Source organism: Vombatus ursinus, unplaced genomic scaffold (genome assembly GCF_900497805.2).
Source record: "Vombatus ursinus unplaced genomic scaffold, bare-nosed wombat genome assembly UNPS02009573.1, whole genome shotgun sequence".
In the NCBI taxonomy this organism is placed as follows: Eukaryota; Metazoa; Chordata; class Mammalia; order Diprotodontia; family Vombatidae; genus Vombatus; species Vombatus ursinus.
In genome coordinates, this window is record NW_020949351.1 from 22760344 (window position 1) to 22786510 (window position 26167).

Consider the following 26167-nt stretch of genomic DNA (forward strand, 5'->3'; position numbering starts at 1 on the left):
TCTATCTATCTATCTATCTATCTATCTATCTATCTATCTATCTATCTTTCCATCTAGATATAGATATCTATATAGGTGTAGCTATCTAGATCTATAACTACATCTCCTATACCTACATCAATATTTATATCTATGTCTAATCTACATATCTATCTATATATCATCCATATCTATATACACAGGATTTCCAAAAGTCTTAGGTAAGTTTTAAGCTTTAATAGCCCTAAGACTTTTGGGACACCTTATAAATATACATACACACATTTTCCAAATTTCAATACATATAGATATTATTTACACTCATGACTTTTCCATGGTAAGAATGCTTTAGAAATGCTCTTTGTTTAATATGTCTATTTCTATTTGAATCTGCTGGGCTTTGAAAACAATTAGTTCTTCTCTGCATAGATATATTAGAAACTTACAAAAATATAATTACAGAGTACTTAGGTATATTCTTCAAGTGCTAACCTAATTTACTGTGGAAGTGGTATAGGGAAAAGGCACACTTGTAAGGATCTTACTGTAGACTACATTTTGGCCTGGGAATTACAAATTGACCTTTCATAGCTTTTATGGGCTTAGTTTTTATAACAATATTTAATCTTGGACAACATTTGCTTCTCTCTCTCTCTCTTTCTATACATTGTCAATTAATATAATATATCCTCATGCTAACCAATAGCTATAAATCAGACCTGGGGTCAACCTAGTGAGGGCTATCCCTTTTGGGGGTAGAAAGCAACAGAATCTTCAGAAAAGTCTTGTTACCTTCCCACCTTCTTGGCTGGCTCTCCTTTAAGGCTTTACACTACTCTTATATATACTACTCAAATGGATTTAGTATCCAAATGTGCCACTCATAATTATTGCTAAGCTTTCATGTCTTCCGTAAGCCTCAAGTACATTGCACCCAACATATTTTATTTTGAATCTCTTCTCTGGCTACCTCCAACTACTTTCCTGTACATGGATTCTCTGTACTGGTGATTGAGAGAGTGAGGCTTAATCATTAGGCAGACTGAGCAGACAGGACTTGAGCTTAATATAAGTAAGACACAAGCACATTAACCTATTAATCAATCAACAAGCATTTATCAAGCACTAATTCTGTGCCAGGCATTGTACTGAGATCTGGGGATACAAAGAAAAAGCAAAAACAGCCCTTGCTTTCAAGGATCTTAGAGTCTAATGGGACAGATGATTGTAAACCAGGACATAAATTGGGATATATGTTTACATATATATCATATATAATAAGGACAAAGTATATGGGAAGTAACATTGGAGGGAGTAATACTAGCAGCTGAGGGAACAGAGATGGAAGCAGGAATCCAGTTCTCTAATTGAATATGGTCACCTTGCAACTGATCTATAGATACTCTCCCTCTTCTACCCTGGACAATAAGCTCTGGGGGTGAGATGGGGTGGTGGTGGTGGAGATAATTTATTAAGCAGATGGAAGCAAACAAGATGTAAGAACAACAGACTCAGACACAACACAAAATCCAATTATCTAATGAGATCTGTTGTTTCATCTTGCTGCTGATCTCCAGATAACTTTCTCCTCCCCCAGATGTTGTGTGCTTTGTTGTCTTCTATTTTTTGGTCTGTATAGTGGAAGCTATGTTTTCTCCAGTAGCGTGTCTATGAGAGTTAGACTATAAGGCAAGCTGAATGCCGCAGAGTCAACGCTTTCAAATTGTGCCGAAGAGGACTTTTGAGAGTTCCTTTGACAGTAAGGAGATCAATTCAATCAATATTTAAAGAAATTAATTTGGGCTATTCTCTGGAAGGTCAAATACTGAAGCTGAAGCTTAAATACTTTGATCACATAATGAAAAGAGAGGACTCATTGGAAAAGACTTTCATGTTGGGAAAGATTGAAGGTAAAAGGAAAGGGAACAGCAGAAGATGAGATGGATAGATAGTGCCATAGAAACAGTGAATATGAACTTGGACAGACTTCAAGAGATAGTGGATAGAAGGGCCTGGCATTCTTTGGTCCACGGGGTCATGAAGAGTCGAAATGACTGAACAACAACAAAAATTTTCTGCAATCTTTTCTCAGCATCATTTCACCTGTAGACAGTGCTCATTGTTTTCATATGACCCTCCCTGATTGCTATTCAGAATACTCATGTTTGTCCTCTCTAGCCTTTCCCCACTCTTGGAACTTTATCATTCCATCAAAAGTATAGGCATATGTTGTCTTAGATCAGGGGTTCTTAACCCAAAGATTTGATGGGTAGATTTCAGGTGATTCCTAAACTTGGGTGGGAAAAACCCCACATCTTTATTCTCACTATTCTCTAACTGATATTTAGCATTTTCTTCAATCATTTAAAAAGATTATTCTGAGAGGAGGTCTAAAGGCTTCACCTTTAGACTACCAATGGGGTATATGACACTAAAATTGTTTAAGTGCTCCAGTCCTGGATTACTGTTTCAGAATTACCTCATAGGATCATAGATCCAGAGGCAGAAAGGATCTCATTGATAATATATTATAAACAAAAACCCACAGTAAAGTTGTGAAATTACACTAGAATGATGCTATAAACCAATCGCCCATTTAAATCATGGTTCCTATGGAACTAATTTCTCCTGTAACACTGTTTCAGGATTTGGTAATGTTAATATTTATGATCTTTTGTCCCTGTAACATCATTGACTTTTATTTTTATTTTATGTTTTTATTTTTTCCCTTAGGGCCTGTATCTCTGTTGTAAACCCCATATGGGGTAGGTTGGGACAGGATTATGCCACTTATTATTACAATCACCAGAGTTTGGGGTGGTGGAGAGAAACCCCAAATGAGATAACATTTGTAAAGTGCTTAGTACAATGTCTGGGGCATAGTAGGCACTTAATAAATGCTTGTTCCTTCCCCTCTCCACCGCCCTACCCCCCTTCCTATGGAAAGAGGCAAGTTTAGTATAGGCTTGCCAGAGAGTGGATTGGTGAGCTATTTATATAAATCAAATTATTTCTTTTTTAAAAAATAGTTTATTATTATTATTTTTAATGAACAAACTTAAAAAATAGTCTGTCCCTTCCACTATATCCTTATTTAGCAAATTAAGAAAACAGGAAAACAAAAAGAAAGCAAAAAGCCGTGATGATATATTTCTACAAAATTTTGGCCACTTGTGGTCTCTTTGAATTTCATGCCTCTGATTTGTGCTGAGATGTGGTCATAGGCAGGATCACTATATTCTCTCCCTGCTCAGCTATGGCAGCATTGGTATGAGCTTGGACAATCTTCTCTAGGTAATTAATACAGTAATTTCAGGTTAATAATGACTGCTAATGCATTCACCATCCGGATTGCATTTGAGTAATAACTTATTATAGATAATGATAACCCACATAAATTTGGGGCAGGACCATTTTTGGTCAGGCAGACAATTCTGAATTTCACAAATATTACCAATAAGATGACTGTACTCATAGGATAGGTCCTATAAATTGATGAATGTTCATTGCTCAAAAGAACTTTAAATGTTTTGTGGTTATTCTATTAGAAAATGATTTCTTATCTCAAAGCCAATGCATTTTTCTAATCTATTTCTTGTGACAGAAGGAATATAGTCAGTCCAGTTTAATTCCATCACTTTCCTGTTGCAGTGGTTAAGGATAAAACACAAAAGTTGGACATTGGTGTCATAACTGGCTTCTGATGCCATTATTTTAATCAGCAGGTTGTAAATGTTGTCTGAAGCCTGATAATTTTCCTGTGGACTTTTACCCAGCTGGAGGACTGGAAAGCAATGATAGATAATTTTTTGCAGGGCCAACATTATTATAATAAAGGGCTCATTTTGGAGATTATTATATCTATAGCCAAACACTTTCATATGCAACACAGGACTGAATTATACTTCTGGGCATCGATGAAGTGTTGACAGACAAAATAATACATCACTCAGTTAACAAAGTCACAAATTGAACAAGTAAGTGAAAGTACTTCATGTGAAAAACATCTGGTAATTCTTATGAACAACAAACTCAGTATGAGTCAGAAGTATAATGTGGTAGCCAAGAGCGCGAATATGATATTAGTCTTCATAAAGAGAACGCAGTGTCCAGAGAAAAGAAGATGATGGTCCCACTCTTCCCTGCCCCAAGCAAGCTACTTTGGTATATTACATCTAATTCTAAATTTTAGAATCAAATTTTAGAAGCTTAATAGACATGGATGGATACACTCTGGAGTGAAACATATCCAGAGCAGCATGAGAAGAATGACGAAAGGATTTAAAATCATTCTGTATGAGGATTGGATGAAGAAACGAGGGGCAAAATCTGAAGAAGGTGAGATGGGGTGATATGACAGTAGTCTTCAAATATTTGAGAAGTCATCTTGCATAAGAGTGATTAAACGTGTCCTGCCTGAATCCAAAGGGTACAACTAGGATTGCTGGGTGGATGTTGCAGAGAAGTAAGCCTGTGCTTAGCATAAAAAGAACAATCCAATGATCCTAATGGTTAGAGTTAGACAAAAACAGAATGGTTGCCTCAGGGGAGTGGTGAGTTATACCTCACTGGAGGTAAGGATACAAGATGAGCCCTCATTGGTTTCATTGTAGAAATGATTAATGACTTGGTTTGTTATGGGATGAAATAACCTTCTAACTCTAAGAATCTAGGAATTTAACTGATATTGGCATCAACTTATCATCAATTAACAATGACACTTTCCAGAACAGATTTTATTCATGAGCCAAGAAGTGGCAATGAGATTTATATTAGTCTACAGAAAAGAGTTTGCACCAATGACTGGAGGTTATTCTGAGGCAAATTTTAGTTTAGTAGAGGGAATAACTTTTTAACCATTCAAGCTGTCCCCAAATAAAGTAAGCTAACTTGTAAGGTAGTGAGCTCACTCCTACTTGAAGTATTTCAGCAATTTAGTAGTGTTATTGTGGAATGCTGAGAAAACAATAGCAGTAGATAGACCAGTTTGACATGAAACAATAGGATATAGCTCAATCAATTGGCAAGAGTTTATTAAATGACTACTACACTCCAGACATGGTGTCCAGACAAGAGCCTTACCTGGGGATTAAAAGTAATGCTACTCCTAGTGTGCCTTCCTTGGTGAAAAATCTTTTGGAAAATGATGACACTTTAACTTGTGAGATATTGATGGAATCTATTGCAGGAGAGTATGTTGCTTATCATCAAGTTGATAGCAACATTATTTGAATAAGTCCAACAGATGAGACAACAGAAGAACTACAAACTTAGAAATGGATATATGGCAAAACACCTAAGTTTTGTGTTAATACTTCTCTTAATTTAAGTGAACAATCATTCTGAAATGAAAATACATGTAGATGTAAAACAATGGAAGAATTGAAGACTGCAATATTGATGCACCTGATCACTGGTTATCACAGGAAATGTTTGGCAAACTAAGCACAAGATTTATTGGCGATAAATTTTGCCAGAGTGAAGCCACGGTGTTAATAAATGAATTGCTTAGAGCATGTCCAAAGGACCATGAACTATATAGCAAATGGCTCTGTGAAAAAAAAGTTAAGACAATAATGTAATTCAAGATAATGATGGTTACTCTTTCTAATGATGACAGCTTTGGAATAGTAAAATAAAATTTAATAATAGACACTCTTTTTACCATGACTGTTTTTTTTTTTTGGAGGCAATTGGGGTTAAGTGACTTGCCAAGGGTCACACAGTTAATAAGTGTCAAGTGTCTGGTCTGAGACTGGATTTGAACTCAGGTTCTCCTGACTCCAGGGCCAGTGTTCTATCCACTGCACCACCTAGCTCCCCCATGACTTTTTTTTAAAGCAGAAATATTATAACATGGGGCAGTTAGGTGGGCAGTGGATAGAGTGCTGGGCCTGAAGTCAGGAAGACTCATCTTTCTGAGTTCAAATCTGACCTCAGACACTTACTAACTGTGGGACCTTAGGTAGGTCACTTACCCCTATTTGCCTGAGTTTCCTTAACTGTAAAATGAGTTGGAGAAGGAAATGGCAAACCACTCCATTGTCTTTTCCAAGAAAACTCCAAATGGGACCACAAAGAGTCAGACACAGCTGAAACAACTGAATAACAACAACAAAACAGTTGTGATACTAATTAGCTGTGTGATCCTGGGCAAGTCACTTAATCTCTTTTATTTTAATTTCATTCTCTGTAAAGTGAAGAGGATAACAATGGCTACTTACTGGGAGGGTATAAGGATCCAGTGAGATAATATGCATGAAACACTTTATATAATGCTAAATAAATGGAAGAGATTACGTGTGGACATTAATTTTTAGACACATTTTTACACATGTATAACACTGTCCTGGGCAATGTAATCTTTAATTTTTGAAAAATAATGGTACATATGGGAATTATTCCAATGCCTAAGAATTATAACAACCCAAAGTGTTTTTTTCCCTGTATAATAAGCATTTAAAATGAATGAATTAAAAACTAATAAAAGTCATTTCAAATTTTTCTAATATTTGAGCTCCTAATTCTGTCTCTACCTCCCACCTTTCCCTGCTCCCTGAGATGGTAAGCAATCTGATATAGGTTATACATGTGCAATCATATAAAACATACTTCCATATTAGTTATTTTGTGGGAGAAAACTTGAACCAAAAAAGAAAGAATGAAAAGAAGGAAAGCAAGGAAGGAAGAAAATGAAAAATAGTATGTTTTGGTCTGCATTCATACTCTATCAGTTTTTTCTGTGGAGGTGGATAGCATTTTTCATCATTAGTCCTTTGGGATTTTCTTGAATCATTATATTGCTAAGAATAGCTAAGTCATGCATGGTTGTTCATTGTGTAATATTGTTGTTACTGTGGATAATGTTTTCCTGGTTCTGCTCACTTTACTCTGCATCAGTTCATGTACTTTCCATGTTTTTCTGAAATCATTCTGCTCATCATTTCTCATAGCGCAATAATATTCCATTACAATCATATATTACAACTTATTCAGCCATTCCCCAATTGATGGGCATCCTCTCAATTTCCAACTCTTAGCCACCACAAAAGAGCTGTTATAAATATTTTTGTACAAATAGGTCTTTTTCCCTTTTTAAGAAAAATCTTTGGGATACAGACCTAGCAGTGGTATTACTGGGTCAAAGGGTATGCACAGTTTTACAGCTGTTTGGGCATAGTTCCAAATTGCTTTCCAGAATGGTTGGATTAATTCACAGCTCTACCAACAGTGCATTAGTGTCCCAATTTTCCCACATCCCCTCCAGCATATCTAATTTTCTTTTTCTGTCATATTAGCCAATCTGATAGGTGTGAGGTGGTACCTCAGAGTTGTTTTAATTTGCATTTCTCTAATCAATAGTAATTTAGAGTATTTTTATATGACTATCGATAACTTTTATTTCTTCATATGAAAACTGTGTGTTCATATCCTTTGGTCATTTATTAACTGGGGAATGACTTGTATTCTTATAAATTTGACTCAGTTCTTTACATATTTGAGAAATGAGGCCTTTATGAGAGATACTTGCTATACATTTTTTCCCTCAAATTTTCTGCTTTTCTTCTAATCTTGGTTGTGTTGATTTTGTTTGTGCAAAACCTTTTTAATTTAATACAATCAAAATTATCTGTTTTACATTTGTAATGGTCTTTATGTCTTCTTCCGTCTTAAATTCTGCCTTTATCTGTATATTTGACAGGTAAATATTTTATGCTTCTCTAATTTGCTTGAGGTACCACTCTTTATGTATATAGTATATGGTGTGAGATATTGGACTATACCTAGTTTCTGCTATACTGTTTTCCAGTTTTCCCAGCACTTTTTGTCAAATAGTGGGTTCTTGTCCCAAAAGCTTGAATCTTTGGGTATATCAAACACTAAATTAGTATGGACATTTACTTCAATGTATTGTGCACCTACTCCATTCTACTGATCCACCACTCTATTTCTTAGCCAGAGCCAGGTTGTTTTGATGATTACCATTTTGTGATACAATTTGATGTTTGATGTTACTAGGCCACCTTCGTTCACATTTTATTTTCATTGATTCTCTTGACATTCTTAATTTTCATTTCAAATTTTTAATGATTATCTTTGAATTATAAACAATATGGTATAAAAAGTTTCACTGAAGCAATAAAAATTATTCTATGCTTTTTTTCAGGTTCTTAACCATTTACATAAAAAACTGAAAAATATGTCAAAGAAGTCAGAAGCATCAAAGAAAAAGGTGAAGTTTCACATATTTACAATGTTTCATCCCTAAACATCCTTTTCATTTTGATCTCAAATCTTAGAGTATATCTATTCTTAATTAATATTCCAAGCATTTGATAACCTAACACAAACTTTTAACTTAAATATCTACATTAGATTTTGGGGCAGTGAGTTAACATAAAGGGAAGGAAAACACAAATAAATGTATATAATAGTTAATCCTGGGGGAATATATGTATATATATATATACACACATACATATATATGTTTAGAGAAGTGGATAGGGGTGATTAGAATCAGAATATAGAGGAACAAGCTTGTGATAAACTCTCTCCCTAGAAATTATGAATACTTCAACTTGTACTCTTCCTAACTTTTCCAGAAAGGCTTTGCTTTATTCCTTTAGATGTGAGTATTGTGAGTACTGTGATGCCCTCACCCTTCTGCAAAAAGACTTTGAGCTGTCCTTTGATTTTTGTCATCTTGTGTTTGTGCATGGTCAGAGAAGAGAATATGAAAGGGTTTACAAAGAGTTGCAGGGGAAATTATCACTTTGCTATTGTCTTTTTTGCTAAATGAATTTTAGTCAAAACAAGTCTATGATTAATGTTAAAACATGCAGCTGTCCAATTTTTATTTATTTTGCAAGTTTTTACATTTTCAAGAAACACTGCATTCTCTGGAACTAAATCATCTTGACTCTTGTTTTGACAGTACTTATCTGATTTCTGTTTGGCACAGTATAACCAGGACTTCAGGCAGTATAACCATGGTGATGGAGGGTGACATATGTCTAACTATTTTACCTGTAAGGATGGTCATATTTTCTTAAAGATTTTTGTTCTATTTTTTTCAAACTGAATATTTCATGTAAAAGATTTCATTAGTGGGGGGGAGGGGATTGTGTTATACAAAATCATCTTTCCAAACAAAATAGTAGTATAAAAGAACAATTCATAGAACCAGAGCATCTCAGGGTTGGCAAGAATCCTAGAAATTATAAATACTTCAACTTGATAATGAATGTAGAAAATTCTGATACCACACAGTATTTCAGATGGATGAAACCTCTGTTGTAATATGTTTAGTGATGGTGAACTTATTACATCAATTATGTCCCATTCTATTGTTTTCATTCTATTTTTAGATATTGTTTTTCATATCTTTTGTATTTTCATCCTATTTAGTTCAAGATATAATTGATCCTTCCTCCATCTAGAAGGCTGCCCCTTATAACTAAGAATCAAAAAAAAAATGCATCCCAGTAAGACTAACAAATTGATCAGGTTAGATAATATATATGATGTTTCTTATTCATAATCCCCACCTCCTCACAAATGAGAAAGAAGTACATTCTCTTATTTCTTCTTCAAGCTCAAGATTGGTCATTATAGTTACACATATATCAGTTTCCATTTTTGTTTTTCTTTCTATTCATATTAGTCTAATCAACGTGCATGTTGTTTTCCTTGTTTTCCTTACTTCATTTTGTATCAGTTCTTATGTCTTCCTATTCCTCCCTTTGTTCTTTATATTTAATATTTTTTAATGGTACACCAATATTTCATAACATTAATGTACTATAATTTGTTTATCCATTCCCCAATAGATGATCATGTATTTTATTTCCATTTTTAACTATGAAAAATAGTTGCAAGATTTTTGGTGTATATTGGACCTTTTTTTTCTCCTTTGTATCTTTGACCTCCTAGGACAATTTGCTCAGCCCTGGAGATTCTGGGTCAAAGGGTATATAGCTATACATTTTACTCACTTAAGATAATTCCAAATGGCTTTCCAAAACAGTTGAATCGATTCACAAGTCAGACATCAAAGTGTTAATATTTTTGCTTCTCTACTGTCCCTTCAATATTGGTTATTCCTACCTTTTTCATCCTTGTAATCACATTATATATATATATATTTTTTTTTTCTTTTTTTCACCTTTTTGAGTAATTGGGGTTAAGTGATGTGCCCAGGGTCACACAGCTAGTAAGTGTCAAATGTTTGATCTGAGGTCAGATTTGAACTCAGGTCCTCCTGAGTTCAGGGCCGGTACTGTATTCACTGCACCACCTACCTGCCCCTACCACATTATATTTTTAAACAACTTCAAGTTTTAGAAAGTTCTTCCTTAGATTAAATGGAAATTTACTTCCAGATGCCTAGATAATTTTAATATCTTTTGGCCCTTCAAGTATTCTTTCTGGGACATAATGTCCATATCTCTTGACCTAGACTTGTCAATTTTTATTTTGGACACATCGCTTAAAATGCAGTTACTAGCATTGAATGTAATATTCCCTGCATAGTTTGGTCAGTTCACAATATGGTGGGCCTATTACCTCTTTTATTCTGAACCTTATATTTCTGTTAATGTAGCCTAAGATTGCATTATTTTTTTGACCACCACCTCCTATGATTGACTCATAATGAGTTTACAATCAGTAAATAATCCTTTTTTTAAAACACAAACTATTGTAAAGTCACTTTGAAGAAATAAATATTTCATAACCTTTTATTCCTTTGTAGTTGACATTTTAACCCCAAGTGGAAGATTTTACATTTTATTCCTGTTAAATTTCATATTGTTAATTTGGGCTCATTGTTGCTGAAGCTCCTCTAAATCTTTTTTGGGTACTGATTTGTGCCATTCAGTGCAGAAGTTTTCACACTGGAAGTAACTAGGAAATTCATGAGGCATGCTCCAAGCTCAAGAGCTTAAAGGGATATTCTTTAGATATTCCTTTAGTAAAACATTACTGGTAGATGAGTATACATGGAAATTCAGGGTCATCTTCAAAAAATGGTTATAGAAACTCAACATCAATTTGAGAAATGCATCAAACTTGGAGAGAATATACCTTGGAACAAAGGTATTCTAGCATCTTAGCATTGAAGGCATACAATAAGGAGAAATTTGGGTATAGTATCACATGCATTATAATTTTGAAAACATACACTTCAAAAAAGTTAGAAAAAGGATAGATAGGATCCAATGTGTCTAAAATTCTTCAGGGTTGTTGTCATAAGAGGTGAGGTAAGTATTCAATGAAATGCTAACAACATAAATCATGTGGTACTAATGTGGAAGAAATGGAATGGTTGACTGAGGAAATTAATTTGGATATAGAAAGAATTCATCAGCCAACTTAAATGTTAAAAGGACCACTTGGAAAATGGATTCTCTACAAACCTTCTTCTATAAACCTTTCTGTACCACCTATTCAGCATGAAAGCAAATAAGTCTAAGCTTCACCATGCATATGCACAACAAAGTAATGAAATTAATAATTTTCATAATTTTATTCATTATATAACCATATTTTCCACTAACTTTTATTTTTTGAGTGTTTCAATAGAATTTTTTTGTTGATTTACCAAATAGTCTCCATATTTCGTAGCCAAGATTTTCATACCTTCTGGGGGATATATGTATTCCCAAATGGTTGAATCCCTGGAATCAAAGATAGAAACATGAACTGTGAACTGAGAATGAATAAAAAATGAGTGGCATGGTCCTATAAAAATAATGAAAGATAAAGTTCAGAAGAAACTTGAACTAATAATAAATGTAAAGAACAAGAGAAATAACTTTTTAAGTTATGTTGCAGTAAGTGAAATTTTAAAGAAAGAATAGATGCTTTAGGAGGATAGGAAGATGATAACTGATAACTCACACTTAGAAGAATGTAGAACTACTCAACTTTAGTTTTATTTCTGTTTCCTCTGCCAAGAAAGATCTTTGAACTAGGAAATATAGATTAAACATAGTTAACAGTAAATGAGGTAATAGCATTGAGGGCTCTTAATGAGAGTTAGAATGAGACAATCAAATGAAATGTTGTAGTGGTTGATAAATCTAAATACACCAACTCTATGGTGAGACCAACAAGTTTGGTAAAATCTGAGAGAATTAGAAAATAAATGGTCTGTCAGAAATTAGGTTTAGAGCAATTACTTACAACTTATAGTAAGCCAGTCAACAAGCATTTATTTAGTGCCTATTATGTGCCACACACTATGCTAAGTGATAGGGATACAAAGTAAATGCAGAAGATAGTTCTTGCTTTCAAGAAGCTCACAGTAATGGGTTAGAAAGCATTCAAACAATTACGTACAAATGAACTGTATACAAGATAAAGAAGATAATCAATACAGGGAAGGCTATAGCATTAAGAGAAATCTGAAAAGATTTCTTGTATGAAGCAAGATTTTTGTTGGTACTTGAGGGTATGTGGGGAAGAAATGAGGAAGGACAGATTTCCATGCATAGAGGACAGCCTGTGAAAATGCATGGAGTTGGGAAACAGAGTCTCTTGTTTAAGAAACAGCAAGGAGGCTAGAGTTCCTGGATCAAAGAATATAGGGGATAAATAAGGTATAAGAATACTGGAAATAAAGGAGGGGCCCCAGTTATTAAGTACTTTGAGCACCAGAGAATTTTATGTTTCATCCTCAAGGTGATAGGGAGCCATTGGAGTTTATTAAATAGGGTATAACATCATCAAACCTGCACTTTTTGACAGCTGGGTGGATGATAGACTGGAATGGAGAGTACAACACCACTATAAGGCAAAACAACTCTGCCAGTTGTAAAAACTGTGATCAATACAATGACCATTAATGATTCTAGATGACTGATGATAGAACATACAATCTACCTCCTGAGAGATATGTGAGAAATTTGCTTGACTAGATATGTTACAAAGGATTTGTTTTTCTTTTCTCCTTTGTCAATGGGATGAGAGATAATACTTCTTTTAGTTAAAAACAATTAAAATAGGGAGATTAGGTGTGCTACAGAAGTGAGATGTTGCATGCACTTTCAGATGGAGTCACTATATTTTTAGTTTTACTTAATTGTTTTACTTGTAAGGTTGGAATGAAGAGAAATGGGAGGCAGCTATGAGCATGGAGTCAAGAGATGGCCTTACCATTGCTCTTGCCATCCCCTCATTATTATTGTGGTTTTCACAATGTCAGCTAGGTTGCACAGTAAATAGAGTGCTTGGAGCTGGAGTCAAGAAGACCTACATTTAAATCCAGCCACGTACACTTACTAGCTGTGTGACCCTGGGCAAGTCACTTAACCTCTGTTTGCCCTCATTTGTCAAATGGGGATATAATAGTACTTATCTCCCAGAATTGTTGTGAGGATCAAATGAGACAACACTTTAAAACTCTTTGCAAACCTTAAGGTGCTATACAAATGTTGTTCAGTTGCTATATAAATGCTAGCTGTCATTATTGTTAAGTTTGTAGAAAGAGTAGTCTATTCTACTTGTTTCCTCTCTCTCATCAGCTATTCATTCCTCAACCTCCTGCAGTCTCATTTCCTTGCCTGTAATTCCATTGAAAGTACTCTCTTTAATCTCACCAACATTTAAGTTTCTGGTCTTACATGCCTGACCTCTCTTGAATTTTTTCTTCTAACATCATATTTACACTTCTATTGACAATGAGAAAGCTTTGAAGTGTAATATGTGTGATACAAGAGGCTGCATATATGTTGGACATATTAGGCACTTAATACATGGTTATTGACTGACTGACTGATTGCACTTAGCTGTTCTAGTAGTTGGGCCCAGAATTTTGGGAAAAAGAGACAGCTATATGAATCATATGAGAAGTACAGGGTTTATTACCAACATAGAAAACATTAATGGGACACCCAATCATGTAAAATCATGTAAGAAAACATGTACTTCTACTTCATTACCACCCTTAAGGCTGACTCTGGGGGAATCAGGCTGTACTGACTCCAGCTGTGGTCAAAAGACATGAATTCAAATGCCACCTCCGATGATATGTGACCTTGGACAAATCACTTAGTCCTGGTGGTCCGAAGATTCTTCACTTTATAACGATGCAGTTGGGCTGGGTGGCCTCTGAGCGCCTTTGCAGCTCTAATTCTATGATACTGTGATCCTGAATTGTACCTGGATAGGAATAGTAGCTGTTGGGGTCTGTGTGGTTTTTATGCTGAAGAAGGAGCTTGAGCCTTTTGCAAATTTATGAATATAAGGTAAGCAAACACTTTATTATGGGTCTCAGGGACTTCATGCATGGATATATCAGTCTTTCTAGCTATTTTGAACTTCGTCTTTCCCTCTGACCTCCACCTGCCATGAATGAGCACAGCTTAAACAGACGGAATCATGAATCATTCCTAACTTTTTTCTCATTCCAATACTTTGAAATTAACTTGTAGGCTTTCTGTAAGCAGAATGTGCTTGCCCGTCCCTCTGCCCCCACTCCATGAGGTATACATACATGAAAAAAATTTTCAATTTCTCTTTATAATATCCTGCTATGTGCTCCGGAAGATGGAAAATTGGACTTATCCTGAGGAAGAGGATGGTTGACATTTCTATAACCTCTTGTAGGACCAAATAAAAGGAAATGAGCTTCTGTTGAAGCAAGAAAGTTGGGCTAGGGATAGAGAAGGTGGCTTCTTAAGGTCCTTCTAAATTGTGTATACTAGAACAGTCATTAATTTCTTGGGTCTAAGTTACTTGATAAATCATTTTGCTTAGTTACAAAATTCCAGAAAAATTTCATTATTCTCATCTGTCAGATAGATCTTTGGAGATCTGCTCATCTTTTGAGCAAAGTTCCATCAGATATTTTGCTAGTAGCATTCTTTGAAGGAGAACTATATTCTTTGGATGCCTTGAGAAAAGCTCATCTCCAAAGAAGAAAAGTAATAGAATTTAATGCATCAGACATTTACAGTACAGAAATAAAAGGGAGAAAAGAGACAAGGTTAGAAAGAATCCACTACCAAGTTTAATAAGAATCCATGTAGAGATTTAATGCAGTTCCCATATCAGCATTTTCCTCCATCAAATGATTTTCTCTACCCTGAATGGAAAAATGGTGTAAGTGAGGAGCAAACATAACAGGTATAACTATGGCTCTAATATAGCCAAAAAACCCTCTGTAAGAAGTAGTAAAAAAAAAATCATCAAAGAAAACACCCTCCTTCTTTACCAGAGGTGAGCTTTCTAAGTCACATTCTGATATGTCAAAGGAAAAAAAAGCACAGAAAGACAGAAGGTAAAATTTCTCATCAATTTCTACGGAAGATGGTTCTTAATTAGAGATTACCGTCAGGATTGAGTGAAGTATCTTTTGAATAGTTTATGTGCTGTAGCTTTTGTGTGAACCTCCACTTATTTCTTAAGTTTGAGATAATAATTAATCTTTTCCAGGATCAAAATGTAGTAGATGCCTAATAAATATTGCATCAAGTAGGCACCTGTTTGTTGAATTGGAAAAAATGCATTACAGTGACCAGGTTATCAACTTAGTGTGTGAAATCTCTTGAACCTTAGTTGAATTGTAAATGCCTTTTTTCTCCCTGAATCTGACAGCCAAAAAGCACTGATAAACTAAAAGATCTGTATGTAGGTTTTCTATTACCTGGACCTTGGGCAAAAACAATAATTTCTATTATTGCTCTTTATTAGAAGTTTCTTGCTTTTTATCATATATCTTTGTAAGCAAGATGTATCTATTTGTCAGTGGCAAGCATTCAATGGTATTAGGTGACCGTGTTATTGATTTTTTTTTCTGACAGTTAGCTGAGTCACAGAGACCATATAAATACCTTTGACTATTGACTTTTCCATACTTGCTATTTTCCTAACATTCCTCTTTTGCACCATTAGATTCTTGATCCCTGGAAGCAAAGTATGACAGAGAATAACAGAAAATGTTAGTAATGGTGTTTTCCAATGACCTATGTCACTATGTTAATTAATATATATTAATTTTGTTAATGCTGAGTTTGAGACAGTTCAAGTTTATCCAGGGCCATTTCATGTAGTCCATATGAAGCTATGGAAAATATTAAGTGGACAAAGGGAAAGTACTAAGTGGACAAAGTGGATATATGAATCTTACTTACATTCTGGTCAGAAAAAATGTCATGTCTGGAAGCTTCAGATGAGCAGAACAGGCAATAAATGAATGAATCATTTTTTAACCCCTAGGATATCTCTGACTGAGCATTTAATAGAATGGATAGGTTCTATATCACTTTGGGGATCTGTCACATGTAAAATGATGGTGATCTCAAAAATACACTTGGATTGTCTGTCTGAGTCACATAAATCATTAGTAATAAGTCAGAGACTAGTCATACTTCAGAGTAACTGATAGTCATAGGTCTAGGTCTTATCCATGGTTCTGAGGCCTCTGGTGACATTTAAAAAATGTGAAGTTAAAAAATTCTCTTTAATGAATAAATAAATGGAAAAATATTTATTAAGTACTTGCTATATGCTAATTGCTAGGGATACAAATAGAAAAAGATAGTCCCTGCCCTTATGGAAAGGAATAGTTGGGAGAGACAATAAATAAAAGGAAGGTGGAAAGGCCCAGAAATCATAATGATGCAGCATCCAGATGGATGGCAAGGCCCAGGAGTCCTTAAGGTGTATTATTATGGCAAACAATAGTGTCTTGAGATCTGTAGGGTGTAGAAAAAGGGCAAGCGGTATGACCCAGTACCTTAAGATGCAGCAGCAAGGCAGATGTAGGGCATGGTGGTGTTCCATCTTACTGGAAGGATTAGAGTTGTTTACTTCCATCTCATCCAAGTGGTATGAGCAATTATGTTGCTCTTCCTAATTGGCAGCCCTGATTGGACCTGGCAGCCTGGGGGTTGGGGAAGGAGTGAAGGGATGGCAAATGTGGAGGGTCCACCTGTTGATGAGTCTTGCCACTGCCAAACCACCCCCAGAAGCCTCTGTTTTCTCAAAGACTATGTTTTTTGCAAAGAATCTGCTCTTTTGAAATATTTGTGACTATAATTGAATCTTGTTGATTATCTAATTGCCGATAAACTGATGGGTTTAATTCTTCATGAAGATCTATAGAAAGATGGCTAAAAAATTTCCCAAAGAGTAAGATTGAATATGTAGAGGGAAACATTTATTTTGCAAAGAAATGTTCATTGACATATTAGGAAGATATAATTCCTAGTTTATTTGGATACATGTAATATAATATTAGTATAATATAGTGTAGTATAGTATATCTTTTTGGCTAAATCCATTGTAAGCAAGTAAAATAATCAGATTAAGAAAGGACTTATATACTTACATATATATATGATATATATATATATATCTGAGTAATGATCCAATAAATTGAACCATTTTTTCAACTATCACAGTGGTAAAATATAAACATTTCTCAATCTAGATTAAGAGAGCTTGAATTTACAGACTAGCTCTGCTGCTTATTACATGTCTCATCTTGATGAAATTATTTCATCTTTTTGGTTCTTAGTTTCCTTAGCTAAATAGTTTTTAAATCTATGGTCTTATGAAACTACTGCCTACATTTGTTAGCTTTTGTGGGTGGCCACATTGCAGAAACTCCATAGAATTCAATTTTTGGGTTGGTTGGCTATGCCTTACATGCCAGCAGGTCAGAATGTGCCAGTTGTAATTAACCTGCTATAAATCAACAACTTTTGCACCTTCAGGCCTAGATTTTTTTCTATTAATTAGGAATAAATCCAAAGTTAGGAATATCAACCACCCGCTGCCATGCCATCTAGGTGGTGCAGTGGATTGAGTTCTGGGCCTGACGTTAGGAATACCGTAGTTCACATCAAACCTTAGATGCCTACTTAGAGACCTGTGACTTTAGTCAGGGTTGTTGTGGGGATCAGATGAGATAATACTTGAAAAGTGCTTAGCATAGTGCCTGGCCTGTGGTAAGCACTATATAAATGTTAGCTATTATGTATGACATGTTAAATATGTTCTGTGGTGCCTTGTCTTTACTTCATGCTGAGTCTTGTCTCAACCTTGGATGAACCCTGCTAGTTCCGCAACTATCATTCATATGGAACGCAGGGAGACACAGCAATAATTGTGCACTACAGTACTGAGGATTTATAGGTCAGCAACTTAAAATGTCTTAAAATTTTGCTCATTTTTATAAGAAAATAGGATTTGGGCTAATAGAAACCATATTTGGGACAACAACAAAGTGACACAAGCCATTGGTTCCTTTCCTAACTGGAGGAGTATCAGAGACTAGGCTTGCCATCAGTTTAAGGTCTTTTTTGTCTCTAGTGAGTCACATTTGCTTTTATTTTTTCTCACTGTATGTCTCTGACCTTCTGTTCTGTAACTTTGGCCAAAGATAAAATCTTTGGTTCCAAATAGTAATCTATACTTCATTCTTGTCCCCATCCTAGATCTCCTGATTCTGGTTTCTAGTTCTCCTTCCTTAAATACTATACAAGAATTCAATTTGAAAAGTCACTCTGATAATAATGGCAAAAAAATAGGAAAACCTGAATCAATGACTTTGGGTCTTTGTTTTATTAAAATGTCAAGAAAATATCCAATAGAAATGGATCTCTGATGACATTCCAATACTCCAGTGCATCCGTGATCTCTTCTGTATTGGTATTCTCTCCAGCGCATCATTCATGTCTTCCCAGTGTATGTGAAACCTATCCACATTGGAGTCCACTCAATGTCCAAGAGACTTTCATCACATTCTCTTGAAATTGCAAGGACAGTCATGGAGATAATGGGCTGTCCATTGGCCATCCCTTACTTTAATTATACTATTGGTCCATCTTTTTTTCTGGTTATACATTTCTCCAACTTTTTTATGATGACAGTTTAATAATCAGGATAGACATTTAAGAAACCATCCTGATGACATCTTTAATCCTGTAAAGTTTCATGATTTCCATGTGTACTGGGGTAGTAATTTATCTTATTAACTTTTGAGTTACTTTATTTCATTTTTTGATCAGTTTAGTTAGAAAAAGATTTATTTACTACTCTATGAAAGGCACTGTGGTAGGTGCAATTGAGAATGAAAAATAAGATATAATGTCTACAAAACAACTCATCATTTAGCAGCAGAGGTAAAACACATGTGCAAATTACTAGAAATTTTGAAAAAGATATGTGTCCAAAGATAGGTAAAATTAAAAATTCCATGACAGTCATGGGAAGGAGGAGGAAAAAACCTTTTTCTTCGGTCCCTGCTTTGTCCCCATCACTCCTTGACTTACCATACTTATGGATGAATAAATAAAAACATTTATAAATAATAAGAAATAACTTTTTTAAAACAATGTTTTAAAGTTTGCAAAGAACTTTACATATGTTATTTCACTTGATCCTTACAACTCCTTGAAGTAGGCACTATAATTACCCTCATTTTATATGTTAGGAAACTGAGACTGAGAGAGGGTGAGTGATTTGCCCAGAGTCACACAATTAGTAAGAGTCTGAGTCAGGTTTTGAACTCAGATCTTCCTGACTCTTACATGATAATCACTGGGGTTACAAATAGAAGAAGTGAGATAATCCCTGTGCTCAAGGAGTTCATACTCTAATTGGGCAGGGGGTACAACAAAAAAAGCAAGATTTAGTTGGAAGATAGGAAGGTCTAGAAATACTAAAGGTAGAGTAGCAGGAGCTGATGGCAAGGACTACAGGTCCTTAGGTTACACTGGTAGGTCAGAAGACAATGCCAGAGGTCTCCAGGGCATAGAAATACGGCAGATGATAAGTGACATTGCAGGAAGATAGGTGTTACAGTGGAGACAGTACTAAAGTCAGAAGATCTGAGTTAAAATCCTGACTCAGATATTTATGCTGTGTGACCCTAAGCTGGTCACTTAGCTTGTATCTGCCTCTGTTTTTTGTTTGTCAAATAGGGATAAGAATTAACACCTTCCCAGAGTAGTTGTAATGACAAAATGAGATAATATTTATAAGGCCCATTTCAAACCTTAAAGCACTATATAAAATGCTAGCTGTCATCATCATCATCATCATCATATGGTGAGGCCTACTTGTCCTTTATGTAATAGAAAGGAATATTTTGGTGACTCCTATCTAATCCAAACTATGTGAGTAGAAAAGCAGCCTCCATGGGCTTTGAGTGGGCTGGGCTAAAGCAGGGGCCAAGAAGGGAAGTCAAAGTGGAATGGAGCCCCTGGAGGTGTTGCGATCCATCTGGTACCATGAGAACGTAAGGACTAGGAGCACGGGAACTGGATCATTTTTTAAATCCTTGCACCCCCAGTATCCGCAAGTGCTTAGTAAATATTTGTTAATTGAGGTGGTAATATACAGGATATGTTTGGAAAATGTCAAATATTCAAAGGCACAATGTAAGAAGACTAGCAGCAAAATTACACCAAAATTCATAGGAGACAAAATTCAAGAAAAAATTAAGCAATAGGACCCATGTCATCAGATATCTATATAAAAAAATGAACAAAATACGAGCAATAAGCAAGGTAAATAAAGATCCTTATGCCATTAGGCAAAATTTAATATCAGATTTTCACCACCCTTACAAAGATGTTTTGGTTGAAAAAAAAATAGATCTCACAAATGCAATGTGGAGGAATGACTAGGCAGTAGTTTATCTGGAAAAGATCTAGGGATCTTAGTGGACTGCAAGCTCAATATGAGTTATCAGTGTGCTATTTCACCCAAAAGGCAATGTTATCTTAGGCTGCATTAAGTCACAGTGTCCTAAACCATGGAGCTGATAGTTTTATTGTATAATGGTGTAGTCAGACCACAACTGCAAAATTGTGTTCAGTCTTGAATGCCGTATTTTATGAAGGGAATTGATAAGGTTGGTTATTGGTTGCTGTCCTTCACTCTTTTTGGCTAAGCAATGGGGTTAAGTGACTTGCCCAGGGTCACCCAGCTAGAAAATGTCAAGTGTCTGAGGCCAGATTTGAACTCAGGTCCTCTTGACTCCAAGGCCAGAGCTCTATCCACTGTGTCAACTAGCTGCCTCACTGTCCTTCATTCTTGAAGAGGACCAAAATGACATCAGTATGTTGTGGTCAAAGTACAGTGTGTCTGATTGTGGCTGATCAGACCAATAGGAGCTCAGAAGGCTCCTATTGTCCATGTCAACATTTGGAGTGGAGATGGCTCTAAATTTGTGCATCTCATGTTCCTTTTGATCTACTGCAATTCTGCTTTGCTTATCCATGGGAAAGCAATTATGACTGTGAAGGATCTTTAGATCAGGTTATATGAGAATTGATTAAAGTACCTATGAATAATTAGCCTGCAGAAAGGAATACTTAGTAGGGACATGATATCTGTCTTCAGGTATCTGGAGGGCTATAAAGAAGGATTATGTATTTTATTCTCACTTGATCTGAGGGGGAGAGACTAGGAGTAATAGATAGAAATTGTAGAGAGAGAAATTTAAGCTTGTAATCAACAAAACATTTATTAAGTGCCTATTATATACTAAGCATGATACCAGGTGCTGGGGAGATAAATACAAAAAATGAGTCAAACAAAAAAGGAAACTTCTTGACATTTAAAGTTATCCCAAAGTGGATGCTCTATCCTTGGAGGTAGTGGGCTCCTCATTACTGGAGGCCTTCAAGCAAAATCTAGAATGACCACTAGTTAGGAATATTGAGGTGGGTATTCTGGTTTTCATATAGGTTGGACTAGATGCCTCCTGAGATCTCCTCCACCTCAGATATTTTATGATTCTGAGTTGCTACAGTCTAGGAGAGCTACTTGTTAATATCCCATGTAAATGATTATTGGGAAGCATAATACATCTCAAAATAATAATGAATAAAAATAGCAGGAAAGAAGACAATGAAGTCAACACAATGTTTCGTGTCTTCTATATTCTACTGGTATTTTAAAAACCTAAAAGTTAATAGTTTAAATGAAGACATTATTTCCCCACTGATGCAACTGACATATTTTTTCTTTCTTGCTCTAGACAGCACAGACAGTCCTCGTGGTAGTAGTCGTATTTGGCATATCCTGGTTGCCACATCATGTGATTCACCTCTGGGCTGAATTCGGAGTCTTTCCATTGACTACAGCCTCCTTCTTATTCAGAATCACAGCACACTGCCTGGCTTACAGCAATTCTTCTGTTAATCCTATAATTTACGCATTTCTCTCTGAAAATTTTAGGAAGGCTTACAAACAAGTTTTTAAGTGTCAGATTGGCAGTGAATCACCTCAGAATGATGCTAAAGAAAATAAAAGTCGGATAGAGACCCCACCATCAACCAACTGTACCCATGTGTGAATCAAACAAATGTTGCATTCAAGTATCGTTGGGTTTCATGCAGGTGGACTGGAATCACGGAAAATAAAGCACAATGGCCTCTTGGAGAAACCTGCAACTGAATCTTGATCTAAAAATTGGCTTAGTTACTGAAATTCTGCATGTACTAATTTGTAAATTCTTTTACCTTGCATTCATAAGGTTTCTTAGTCCTTTTAGGAAACCTTTTAGAAGATTCAATTTAAGGTAAGCAACTTCTTTCTCTTCTAAAAAGACATCTCATGGAAATGAGAAAAGAAATGGTTTTTGCAATATTTCTCTTTAAGGAAAATTAAATGGCACTTCCATGGATTGTTCAATTTTCTATTGACTGACTTATCAGTTCCACCATCATAAAATGAGATGTTTGTGATGTAGCTTTGAGAACAAAACTATGTCATAGAAACAATGTATAATTTCTTTGACTTCAAGAGAAGAACTTACCCTTAGAGATTATGCATCAAGACATTGTGTAGTAGTGGAAAGAACATTGGATCTGGAGAGAAGGGATCTAAGATTGCATTATAGCCATTTACTTCCTTCATGATTATAGGCAAGTCATTCATCTCTGAGAGCCTCAAGTCTCTTTATATGTAAAATGAAGGTGGTGGTGGACAAGAGAATTTCTAAGCCCTAAATTCTATGAACTTTTCTTAATCTTGGATATGCCATCAAGCTTTGATTTGAATTGGTGATTGTCTTGACTTTTAAAAACAAAATTAGCACCTTCACTTGAGTGAGAGTAAGGAATTTTAACTTTATGTCCAGTGGTCAGATTTATACAATATACAATGTACTTTACATGACTACGGGAGTATCTGCACTATCCATGGTGTGAGATTTCTTGCCTTATTTTACAGTGATGCAGAAAATTAATGTGATTTCAAAAGACCAAGTAAAATGTTAAACTTTAGTTTGTGAATATCTAAAGGATTTGGCAGCATTAGGCACTTTAAATTAATTAGTGCCTCATAATTTGTGATTTTGTTCAATGAAGTCAATGAAGCAGAATGGGGCAAATCTCAATGGAAGACTATAAATCATGTTTACCTTTTTGTTAATAGAAAGTATACATGAATCTGAAGAGCTAAATTGGGGATTCAGGGCTTTGTCCAGGTGCTCTGCTGATGCATGTAAATTTTTAACAGTGCATGACCCCTCTCATGTCTGACAAGATTTGTGTGGAGATATAGCTATGTGGCAAGGTGAAGCATAGTCCTATACAATAATGTTTGTTCCTAGAGGAGATAATGCTTTTTAAGGCTCACTAAAAATCTGGCTCAGGTTGCATTAGTTTGGACAAAGATTAATTTTTGGAATGAATGTATCTTTGTCCTGTACTGTCCAAGTCCAAACAGAAATGTATTAGCATTTCGTTTTGATGACGCCTCCAAATGTTCTCCCTTTCGTAAGTTTTTCAGTTGGATATAAAAGCATGGATGTTAGTGTTTGAAATATAATTTTCATGGCAATTTAAATATTTATTGATATTTACACTGAGAAATAGTGTAAAAAGATATAAAATTACTCCCAGACTGTGAGAATCCAGTATATTCTGGGCATAGGAGACTTAAGACCAGAGTCTTTTTTTCCCACGAAGTATTTTTGTGCACTATCCAAGTCAGTCAAATCATAAGTGTTCAATAAAATAGCAGCATATAAATATGAATTAATCTTAAACCTCCTGGCATTTTTGCTTCATTATATGCTTCAATAACTGATTAGCTTCTTTTCAATGACGTATTTTCAATGAATGGATTGAACTGGTTTTTTCCTTAACTATTCTGACAGCAAACAGTGTTTCCTTATGAAATACCATTATTTGTGTTTCTGTGCAGTAAACATAAATTGTTAGCAAGGTCGATAAAATATGAATTTGGATACATTCATGGGCCCATGAAGTGTATGTATGTGTGAGTGTTCCAAGGATGCGATGAGTCTTTTGCATAGTAATTTTCTGTATTTCATTAGACATGCCATAAAAACTATGTTATCCTGAAAGTAATACCAAGAATACTTTCCAGAGCTTAAAAATCTCCTTTCAAAATGTCAAAGCAGCTTCATCTTACATATGTATTTTTGAGTAAACTTTTATAGTGATGTAGAGTGGCCCCTGGGTAGGCTTAGAGACTTTGCTGGTCTAGTGGGACCCTTAACCATTCTCTCCAGGTTAGAGAGCATGGTGACTGTTATTCTCAGAGTTTTTGTTTGCTAACAGTATGTTGAGCATTAGTTTTAGTTCTTCCCTTTCCACTTCCATATTCCTACCCAGCTGCTTTTCCTATGGGATGAGCTGTAGCCTAAGTGTAATATTTTAATACAAAAAAATCATAAATGACATTTATAAAGCTCTGAACCCTTGACTAGCTGCTTATGTTCAAACACAAATTCAAATAATCTCATGTTATAGCCAGAGAGAATATCCATATCTGTATCTACTTCGTCTTGACAGTTTCTCTTGTCAATGTTTTATGGTATATCACACTTCTAATAAATCCTTTTTAAAGATTAATTATAATCCTTACCCTAGATTGTAGTTCAGATGAAAATTTCCAGATATTAATGAATAATAGAGGGCAAGAGAAGGGTTGTAGATTTAAGCTGCAAAGGAGCATCTTTTCCCCCTCCCCCCGGAATGCTTGCTTGACCTTTCCCTATCAGTTATTTTCTGACTAATTTCTAAACTAGAATTCATCTGATAAATGTTGAAGCTCTTGATCTTCAGGCATTAAATAAATCCTAAATCCCAGTACATTCTTTTTCTTCCAGTAAATCTGAAAGAGAAATATAGTATTTGCCTTTAACATCTAGTTGCCTGAGAAGCATGCTTACAGCCTAACTTCAAAGATGATGGATGCTTTCCTCATCAATTTAGCCTCCTCTGTGCTCCAAGGCAGCTGCTCTTCGGTATTTTTTACTTTTGCTGAGGGATATAGAATCTACAGCATTTAAAATAATCCCGAGTTGCTATTTCAGGTGTGAAAGTAAACTTTTACAACTGCCCATATATAATGGCTGGGTAGGAAGGACCACAACCAGATATCCAAGAGACATCTTAGAGCTGTCCTTTTCCCCGTACTTCTGGCTAGGTTTCTAGAAACAAAGCAGAGTGGAGGACTTGGGATATTTTCCAGATAATTTAGTTAACACATCTACCTTTTTTTGTTGGATTAACTACATTCTACACATTGCAAGTGGTGCTGTAGCTTACTTACATTTATCCTCTTTTCTGTTTTGTTTTTAGCATTCAAATTCATCTCTTTTTGCAGCACTAATTATTTTTCATTACAAATACACATTAACTTTAAATTTTTATCTTGAAACCGGAGACAAATTTTGCTCTCTCTCATACACATATTTATATATATGAAAGAGGAAAGCACATTTTCAAATTACATGAATCAGGGGGTCATGGAATACTCAATCAAAAAAGACTTCTTGGTAGGTTTATACAGTAATATTGTAGAAAACCATATTTGCTGAATTCCTTCAAAAGCAAAGAAAAGGGAGCAATGTTAATGGTAGCAAATCCACTGCCTGCTTGAGTCAGGTCACTTTTTTGTGTAAAAGATGATCATCTGTGTAATTTTTTATTTCCTTTCCCCTAGAATAACATGAAACACATCTTTTGCTCATATGTTTTTTAAAATTCAATTTTAGGGACACTTTATAAAGTGACATTATATATCTTTGTCCATATTATTCATAGCAGGAAGTATTTATTAGCTCATATGGTAATTTACTTTCTTTAGCACTGTGAAAAAAATTAGATAAACTGAATTGATTTCTGCCCTTTTAAGAGTTTACAATCTAAAATCTATGATATTTTATATGCATATAAAATCTGTAAGA

The 26167-nt window shown here is 35.2% G+C and overlaps 1 protein-coding gene across 1 annotated transcript in view; it reads left to right on the forward strand.

Annotated features, from left to right (window-relative positions):
* GALR1 (galanin receptor 1) overlaps positions 1–22297 on the forward strand; it is a 31496-nt gene extending 9199 nt beyond the window's left edge. The window contains exons 2-3 of the mRNA XM_027852309.1: positions 8147–8212; positions 21980–22297. Of these exons, the coding sequence (XP_027708110.1) occupies positions 8147–8212; positions 21980–22297 (384 nt within the window). The remainder of the gene's footprint in view (positions 1–8146; positions 8213–21979) is intronic.
* The last annotated feature ends 3870 nt before the right edge of the window (positions 22298–26167 follow it).